The sequence below is a fragment of the Epinephelus moara genome, chromosome 20, assembly GCF_006386435.1.
Source record: "Epinephelus moara isolate mb chromosome 20, YSFRI_EMoa_1.0, whole genome shotgun sequence".
NCBI lineage: Eukaryota > Metazoa > Chordata > Actinopteri > Perciformes > Serranidae > Epinephelus > Epinephelus moara.
The window spans coordinates 28,765,284-28,774,889 of record NC_065525.1 but is presented as its reverse complement, the minus strand read 5'-3'; the positions used below and the strand labels follow the sequence as shown (position 1 = coordinate 28,774,889).

General features: G+C 40.3%; 1 protein-coding gene across 2 annotated transcripts; it reads right to left on the bottom strand.

Moving 5' to 3' along the window:
* Positions 1-751: 751 nt before the first annotated feature.
* On the bottom strand, positions 752-9,102 carry sqor (sulfide quinone oxidoreductase). Of its 2 annotated transcripts, none has more exons than XM_050073415.1 (10): positions 8,940-9,102; positions 8,095-8,293; positions 7,773-7,943; positions 7,625-7,678; positions 7,338-7,532; positions 7,027-7,236; positions 6,618-6,801; positions 3,800-3,867; positions 3,529-3,707; positions 752-1,943 (listed from the first exon to the last, which is right to left on the bottom strand). In XM_050073415.1, exons 2-10 carry the CDS (start codon positions 8,290-8,292, stop codon positions 1,886-1,888), a joined length of 1,317 nt encoding a protein of 438 aa, XP_049929372.1. In that variant the 5' UTR covers position 8,293; positions 8,940-9,102; the 3' UTR covers positions 752-1,885. The 2 variants fall into 2 exon arrangements, with proteins under 2 accessions (XP_049929372.1, XP_049929371.1); XM_050073414.1 differs by having other exon boundaries at positions 8,095-8,299; positions 8,940-9,101.
* Between the last annotated feature and the right edge of the window lie 504 nt (positions 9,103-9,606).

The following is a 9,606-nucleotide window of genomic DNA, read 5'->3' as shown; positions in this document are numbered from 1 at the left end:
CTGGAATATCAAACTGAGTATACAAACAAGCAAATACGTGAGGCGTCATCTGAATTTCATAGCTTTTTGCTGTATCCCAGCTGTCCAAACTTTACACCAGCAAAGAAGAGCATTTGAGACACATTGTGTATTCAGCTGCATTATTAAGAAATAGATATTCACTAAATCAAATTGTGAAGCAAATTTCAGGCCCTGGGGGGATGAAACTTGCTTATGAAATGAAGTGGCTGCCTGGAGGGCAGTCGCACCCAAACTACCAATCAACCTGCTGCAAAAAGGTCTCTATCAGTGCCTCCCCGAAGTGGAATGCAGCTATCATTAATGTTATTAAATACACCTGTGCATGGCATGTCAAAATGTCTGCCTTGAGGAAGTCTATCCTGAAGATTTTTGACGACTCAAAGGCGTCATTTTTCAATGTGAAAACAATACTGCAAAACTATGGGAATTTCAACAATGTAAAAACATTCCTAACAACCCTTTCTGCTACAGCACCAGAGTCAAATGGATGGTGTGCATTTACAGCCAATTTAGTAGAGTAAACACTACACATCTGAATGCAGACCATGTAGAGGCTGCCAGTTGTACACCAACTGCAGATTGTGCTCTAAGCCCTTAAAAGATCATATTAATCAGGGACCTTAAAAAGCAAACAATAAAATATAAAAATCACAGCACAACTAAGTCAAATATAACATTCAGTGTTTCAGTAATACCAGCAGATGTAAAATTCCACACAGTGCAACAAGACTGAAACTATACTGAGTATATATTTATGATTTTTCAGCAACAATTTCACTTTGTTCTTTAACAGCGTAATTACAGTAGATTCATAAGTGTACACAGTCATTTAAATGATTAAAGAGTAATAATTTTAAAAATACAATCACAAAGTCAGCAGTGACTGTATAACCACCAAGATGTTATAACTCTGTTAAGCACTCAGAAAAATAATCACTATGTACAAAACTCTATATCTGACATTCATGTTTACGTGTAAGAAAAGCACTTGTGGTCGTTTCCATGTTAATGGTCGACCATTCCCAGAAGACAGTGACTCATACAAAAGGTTTGGTAGCACAAATGATTGACATAGTACTATGAAAAAAATACATTTTCACAGACTGGATGCTTTAGCGTTTAAAATGGAGACTACCAAAATCCTTAAATGGCAAAACAGTACACACACAATAACTGACTTCCACCAATACACACAATTTGTAGTGGAGCAATCTGAAAAAGAGCACATCGTACACTGTGATTAATGAGAATAGTTGTTCAATAATGCTACGTGAAAATTAACAAATAAAATTGGATGCAAGTGGGCAACATGGACTATGCAGCAAGAAGCTGAATGAACCTTGGAAGAACCTGGCTAACCCCAGTAAGGCTGTGGGACTCAGGTGAAACCTACTGGCTTATAAAAGTATAGTGGTGCACCTACAGTAGGGTTGCAAATCAAAGAATCCTCTACAAACTTTTGTTCTAGGCTCCAATAAAAATCTCATATCTGGTTGGATAATGGGGTTGGTGAAAGCAGCAAGACATTACATTCAATGAGCCCCAAAAAAACACAAAACATTGACCTCTAAGCAGCTAGAAGTTCCACACAACAGCAGAATTAAAATTTAAATCTCACTTTGTTTCTGCTCTTTCTCATTACAGGGAGTCATTTTATTCCATGTTAATATCAGCGCACCACTTACAGCAGATTTAATGTTTCAATATTCATGATAACTTGATCGATCTTCTTGTAATTAGTCTTGATGTCCAGGCCATACATGTTACCATTGTACTGGCCCCTTTATGGTGAATTTAATGTGCTACGTCTTTGCCTAAAAGTTTTGGGAATGTAACTGTTATCCTGCAAACTGATGGTGAGGTTTCATTTCATCCCAAGATGGAAGAGTTTCCTGAATGGTCCTGGTCCGCCCCACAGGCCCCTGACAGAAGGAAAATAAACAGACCATTAATGAAATGTGGTATGATGCATTACTACCAACTGTTAAAGCTGGAGTGCAGAACTTTTGTCTGCTACATCTGACAGTGAGAGTTATTACAGAAACTACAACATGCTTATCACCATAGACTGTGCAAATAATGGGTGTAACCGTGAGGTCACCCAGTGGTTTGTGGACTCCCATTTCTGATGGTCACCATCTTGGAATTTTTAAGCCAAAAGTGACCCTATCTGGATGTGAGGGTAGAGATTAATTTAATTAATTTTTTTTTTTTTTTTCATTTTTAATTTTATATACTTTATTAATCCCCCTGAGGGGAAATTCAATAATCCTTACACTAGCTGCTAGCTTGATCAACATGGTGCATTTTCAGCTATAGCTGACTGTGACAATGACAATCCATCCATCCATTTTCATCTACTTATCTGAGCCAGGTCACAGGGGCAGCAGGCCAAGCAAAGCACCCCAGATGTCCAACTCCCCAGCAACACTTTCCAGCTCCCCCTGGGGGACCCCAAGGCATTCCCAGGCCTGTTGATATATATATAAATCCCTCCAGTGTATTCTGGGTCTACCCTATAAGTGTCACATGCCCAGACCACTGACAATGCTAATGCTAATTTTTGCTAGGGAACAGGCTTTAAACCATCAAAACAAAATGTACGCATCGCACAATCTAAACATATGACTCCTGAGAGGGTCTTTAAGTGCAACCAAATGCTAAACAAATTTTTTTTTAGACAACCAAAATATTACATTAACTTTCATTAACTGAAAAAAACAAAAACAAAAAAACTTAAATAGCCACAGTTACGGCTATTCATTTACTTTAATTATTATTCTCAAATTTATTTTATTATTATAACATTTAAATAGTGAGTTTTATAAAAATGTACCCCCTTACAGTTGTCAGGAACGAATAAACTAGCTACAGAGACCAAAACTTTTTATTTCTGCTGTAAGTTGAACATTTTAACATGGAGGTCTGTGGAAACTGACCCACTCTTGGAGCCAGCCTCAATGGCCATTCAAGTTTCAGTCATCCATTCAGTTTTTGGCACTTCAGCTTTGGCTTCATTTCTCAGACCAGCAGGATGCTGCCTGCTTATGACGCATTCCTCTGGCCTGCTTCCCCATCTCCCCCACCCCACCTGAACACTCTCTTAAAGTCTTTATCTTATTTTATCCTTTCTCTTAGCGCCAAGTTTCTTTTATATTCGGAGCATCAACTCCAGAGACTTCTTAGGATTTTCCACCCCAGCTTCTGCCATACTCCTAGCCGCTGCTCCGTGGCTATGGTCTCTCCCTCCTTACTTTCCCCTTTGGCTCCTGTTAGTTCATGTAAAACACATTGCTTTCATTGTCCCAGCTTGGTAAATGTTACCGCAGACACCACAACTCCAGTATATGTGAAATAAGGAGAGCTTTCCCTGGTGGCGATAGGCTTAATCAGCATTGTGAGAGCTCGTCTGGTAAGGGCTTAAATGTAACAGACGCTCATTTAAATGTAAAAGTACCGCACTCCAGCTTCAACATGTTATTGGTAAGCCTATAACCGTGTACATACCGTAGAAACCCATGCCAGTAGAGGATAGGCATCACATCAGCTTTCATGTGGTACATGAGTCTTCGTTCTTTGGCTTGGTTGATGGGAAATGTCTCAAGGGGTTGTCCATTGTAGTCAAACTCTGCCAGAATCACTGTGTTGTAGCTTGTGACCAACGGACACGAGGTGTAGCCATCATACTGTGAACAAGGAAGTTACTCATTATGTATATGCACATTTTTTTCAACAGAGAACAAATATGAATAAGGTCTGATGTTAATTTGTCACTTACTATCTTATCTGGCTTCTCATTTTTCAGTACTTTGCTGATGGTTCTGTTCAAGACGGCACTCTGTGCAGCTGAGAATGAGAAAACAAATGATAAGCTCTTTGAAATGAATGTGTTAGTTCTCTTTTTAGGAATCAAGAAGACTTACACTGTGTCCAAAATCCATCCTACATGCTAGTTCTGTGCAGTGAGTATTACAACTGTCACAGTTGTAGCAGTAAGCACACACACACACACACACACACACACACACACACACACACACACACACACACACACACACAAATCAGTACTTTATACTGACAAAATGACACAATATGTCCATCAAACTGTGACTTTGAAATGTTTCTGCAAGTCAAACTTCACAAATAAAAAGCAAAGTGCCATCCTTTAGACTCATTACTTATTTTTGTTCTCCAAGATCTTTGTGGAGATGCATCACCACCATCTACAATTTATTTTAGCATCCATCTACAGCACTTTTCCAGTGTGAACATACTATAAAATAAAAATCTGCTTAGAATCAATATGTAGTATGGATCTGGGACACACCGTAGAAGTTTAGAGACCAGAGGGGCTGTAGTAAAACACAAAGGAAAGGAAAATAGTTTGAATAAAAAATGGTAATGTAGCTATTCTTTGGTGCTCTACCACTAGTGTGGCAAATAATTTAAAGTTTAACATTTAATGATGTAAAAGAAAATCCAGTGTTTTTTTTACTATCTATACATGCATGTTCATTATCCACTTATCATGTGAGAGGGTGCAAGGGGCCTGGGGCCTCTCCCACCACACACTGGGAAAGAGGCAGTGCACACATTGAAAAGGTCAGTAGTGTATCACTGAGGTGACACACATGTACAAACACTCACACCCATGGAGGATTAAGAGTTGCCATTTTACCTAGCAGATGTGTCTATGGACTGCGGACCCAGAGGAAAACAGGGAGAGCATGCAAACTTTACATCAGCGGCACAATGCAAAAATCTACATGTGCTGCCTGAGTGGGCCTGAAGATCTTCTTACTGTGAGGCAACAGTGCTAACCACGAAACCCCCGTTTTCACCTAATCCAAAATGTATCCTCTGTAGCCACGATTTTTTTTAGACTTAGAGTGCATTAATTTTCATATAATCCATGTAAAATGTGTGTTGGACTTCCCATGAGTCAAGAAGCAAACACCTGAGATGACTGACTGAAGCAAACTAAGTGAATTTGATCTACATTCTGCCCAAAGCATTTTATGTATTTTAAGGAGAAGTTTGTAACAGCAACATATTCTTTTATTGGATGAGACAAGCATTTGATTTATAGTTAAACTGATGTACATACAAAGTTTCATCAGTAGAGGGCTCACTGAAGTAGGGCATCAAGGGAAAAGGTGCTCAACAGTCATCCAAGCTCTAAGTGGTGAGCCTCAGCTGTTCTTTAAGCTTGCTTTCTAAAGTGGCATACTGTGTTAGCAAGTTAGTCATCTCTATAAAAAGATACATGCCTAAGTATTTAGAATCTGTAGGCAACGGGACAAGATTTTGTTTACTTTAGTGTTCTGATGTCCATTTGTACTCTGAGTAGTACTGACGAATCATGGTTGAGCTGCACGTAAAAAGTCAGTGTGGAGAGACAGAATACATTGACCGAAATGCAATCTTAGATCACACCGACTATCGTCTGCTGATGACTTCGCCTTAAGAGCTTTTTTAAATGTATCTGTATTCATATGCTGATATTGTCATATCGATTAGCTGAAATGACCAGCGCTAGGAAGAGAAGGTCTTGGCCCAGGTATCTGCTTGCTACGCTGGATCTCCCATATTATTGGCCACTGGCCCCCGAGGCTTTTCGGCATCAGACCAACAGTCGATTGATTCTGAGACTGTCATGTTCATAAAGTTAACTTTCCTGCACTAAAATGTTAGCAAGAATTAAGTTAGCCTGTTCAACATGCTTAGGTTAAAATGTTAAAAACACAACATTAGCTTTAAAGGTCTAGTGTAGGATTTAGTGGCATTTTTGGTGAGATTACAGAACTTAAACTTCTCCCATATGCCAAGCTTGTAGGAGAGCGACAGTGGCCAACGTGAAAACATGACAGACTCTGTGAGAAGAGGATCCACACCTTCTGTGTATAAACGGCTCATTCTAAGGTGATATAAACACAATGATTCTTGTTTTCAGATGATTATAAATGAATGAAAACATAGTTATGAGAGACATTATTAAGGTATGGTATTTCACTTATGGCTAGGTGTGTCATTTAGCATGACATACCTTGCACGAATACACTGAATCTAAACATGATGAGCACGATTAGGCTAAATTCTTTACTGCAGTCAGACTGCAGTTGTGCAAGAAGTCATAACACAAATTTACAACCTGATGCTATCATCAGTGATGTGAAATTGCCAGGAACTTCCCATTACTAACAGTTAACAGACAGGAAATGGCACAGACACAGTTAGTTTAAATTAGCCAGGCACAGAGGGTTATTTTTGTTCACCATATGTCTGCATCACATGCAAAACATTTCTCAAATGTAAGGGTACACTCAAACACAAAGGTAAACTGAGATAATCATACAACATGTCAGATACCAATCATTAATGTCCCGACATTGCAAGCTTTATCAGGCGTGGTCTATGTTTTTATAGTCTTGTGTAAATACACAATTGTGCAATACACTGAGGACAGTACGTTTCAAATTACAAAACCCACAAGCAGTTAACAAAAGATTTAAGTACAGGGACTGCATGCAGCAATAGAGGGCTTTCCAGTGTTGCGTTATTACAATGTTCACACTAATGACACAATGATCACCTACCGACAGCAGCGCCTGTTTTGGCTGTGGGCAGGTTGGTGCAGTCTCCAATCCCAAACACATTCGGATACCTGTTATGTTGGAGGTTGTCTTTGTTGACATCCAACCAGCCAGCCTCATCTGCCAGCGGACTGCCTTTGATCACAGAACAGGGTCCCATTGGTGGCGTGACGTGAAGCATTTCATACTAATAAAGACAAACAGCAAAGTTTATTTCCTATTTTGGCATATCTTTAGGTGCAAAGGGAGAAATAATCTGTTCTTTATTAGGTTGTTCATAACACACAGACAAAAAACTAAGAATTTAAAGAGGAAGGAACACACACAGCACGTGATGGAATAGGTTGTCCATTGTATGAAAGTTAATACTACACTATGATGTTGAAATTATTGTTTACTACAACAGTTTTACCTCCACCACACTGGTTTCGCCTGGCTTGTCGAGGTTTTCAAACACAGCTTCTTGCTTGTCTGCCCGCACTTCAATCAGATTTTGCCTCAGGTTCACTTGTAGGTCACGCTGTTTCACAATGTCCCACAATGAGTCAGCATATTTCTTGATCCCGAAGAGCACAGGAAGCGATGTGTTGTACATTACGTTGGCCTTTGCTCTTTTTCCTGTCTTGGATAGAAACATAAAAATACCTTGATTTAATTTGGAAAAATCACACTTGATAGTTTCAAATTGTACAACGTTTACATGACATTCGGAATTTTAAGTACTTTTCTGAGAAAGGCATCTGATAGGTACATGATCTTCTGTGGAGCTCCAGCACATTTCACAGGAGTGTTTGGGAAAGTGAACACAGCGTTGCCCTCTTTGAAGTTCTGCAGTGCTTTCCACGTTTTCTCCACAGTTTGGACTGAGTAGTTCGACCCAATCTTTGGATGCTCAAACCCCTCTGGCAATCCTTTGATCTGCAGCGTAGAAAAGCATACATTTCCTGGGATTTACTGACTTTATATACAATGGTACAAGTTTACTATAAATGAACAAAGCTTTACTTTACCTTCTCATAATGGAGTTGCATACCGAGAGCCACAATCAAATAGTCATAGGAGATCTGTGATGTGAAAGAAAGTAAATATTCAGTGCCAAGCCAGTAAATGACACATCATTAAACGATTTTATAACTTCAATGCACACGGCAAACATACTTCAGTCCCATCATCTGTGCGGACAGTATTTGTGTCTGGGTTTATTTCCTGAACTTTGGATTTCACCCACTTCACTCCAGACGGCATAACACTCCCTGTGGGGCGACCTGATGAGGCTACAGTTTTTGCACCAGCACCAACCAGCGTCCATATTGGCTGATAGTAGTGCATCTGAAGAAAACATAAATGTTACTGTCATGTTTCTGAGGAGCTGAAACATAAAAATGTAAACACGAATTCACAATTTATAGCTTGTTTTGTCTTCTAGTGACACACAAAGAGAAGCGTGGACATTAATTATCACAGTCTACTGGATCCTTGCCTCACTGGGCTCCACAACAGCCACATTCTCAGCCCCCATCATCCTCTTCATCCGTGCACTCATCGTAATGCCACCACTTCCTCCTCCGAGCACAAGCATTTTGTAGTGCTGCTTGGCAGAGGCACGGCTGCTCGTGTGAAAATGTGAGATAGCAATGCCCGTGGAGTGGCACTGCTTCAGACGACGCAGTGCAGCCATTCTTTGTCTGTAAAAAAAAAAAGTGTCAAGTCATTTCATTTGGCAACAATTCAGTGTTCTGGACTCAAAATTAATCAACATGCTCTACCCATTATGCTGATGCACATTTACAGTCTGACAATTAGGAGGTAGAAAGGCAGTAGATTTGGCTTTTGGAGTCATGACTATTGTAAATAACCCAGGCAGCAATGTTTGGAGAGTGGCCTGGAGACAGTGTTCTGACATGCACTAATGATAAACAATGAGGTCATGATTTACAGCCCATAGCTTCATAGCTTAAACTGACATGAGAAAGCAGACATAACAGGAGCACATTCATACCGGTGAACTCTTCTTTAAGGTGACATGTCCTGACAATTGTGGGAGTACACGTTAGCATAATAAGGGCACCTGCTTTAGCTTGAGTGAGACACCCAGACTTTGGCACATACTTTTCAGTCTCTACCCTACTTTGACAGATAACAGAGAGCCGTACAGCCGCATCATAGGTAATGTATTACACATAAAATGTAGATTATCTGGGGCGTTTACATCCTCTTCTGTGAAGCCTAACCTGAGCTCAACAGTTGCTGCAGCATGCTGCGTAATCAACTGTCAGCGCCTCAGCACTGTAATGTAGGAGAATTCAACACTTGTTTAATACTCACCTTGACCACCACTTGTGTTCACCGCTCGTTAAACCGTCTGTCTCACCGTTAATTCCCAAAAACCGACAGGAAATAGTCCCACTGACTGTGACACGGTGAGGAAGGCAGGACTTCCACAACCTGTGAGCGTTACCCCGACGTGAACTTGCCGTGGCCACCCCTGAAGTTCAGAATGTTCGTCCCGCCCCCTTTCACCTTTCAACCAATCAGAAGCGATCATTACTGTCCGTTTAAGGTTCCTGGTTGAACAAACGTTATTTAGCTAAACTTCATAACAACCGAGCCGATATCAGTCACTTTCACAATTTGACGTCCTCCAGGTGTTTTGTTGTATTAATAAGCTGTCGAAACAATTCCGCTTATCACAAAAAATGTGGATGTGGCTTCAGGCACATTAGGGTGGGCGTGTTTGGATGTTATTCCGCCCTGTCGAGTAGATTATTGGCTCTGTCTGCAGCCCTGTCTGCCAGCACGTAGCCCTATTGTAGTGTACTGTAAACCATATTTAGGCTACAAAATAAACTTAAAGGTTTTGTTGTTTTCCTGTGTCTACAGCATGAATTACTGGCGAAATGGACGAAACGGACAAGTGCAACTCTAAGTGGTGTTCGGAAATATCAGATTTTCCTGATTTACGTGAACGCAGCATGTACTGTAAACAATGTAG

Bases quoted from the DNA above. Each gene is read 5' to 3' on its own strand.
- sqor (XM_050073415.1), bottom strand. From the start codon at position 8,292: ATGGCTGCACTGCGTCGTCTGAAGCAGTGCCACTCCACGGGCATTGCT. The intron at 7,944-8,094 runs GCAAGGATCCAG...TGTTTTCTTCAG, and splicing joins CTGTTGTGGAGCCCAGTGAG to ATGCACTACTATCAGCCAAT. The intron at 6,802-7,026 runs GTAAAACTGTTG...TGTCTTTATTAG, and splicing joins GCGAAACCAGTGTGGTGGAG to TATGAAATGCTTCACGTCAC.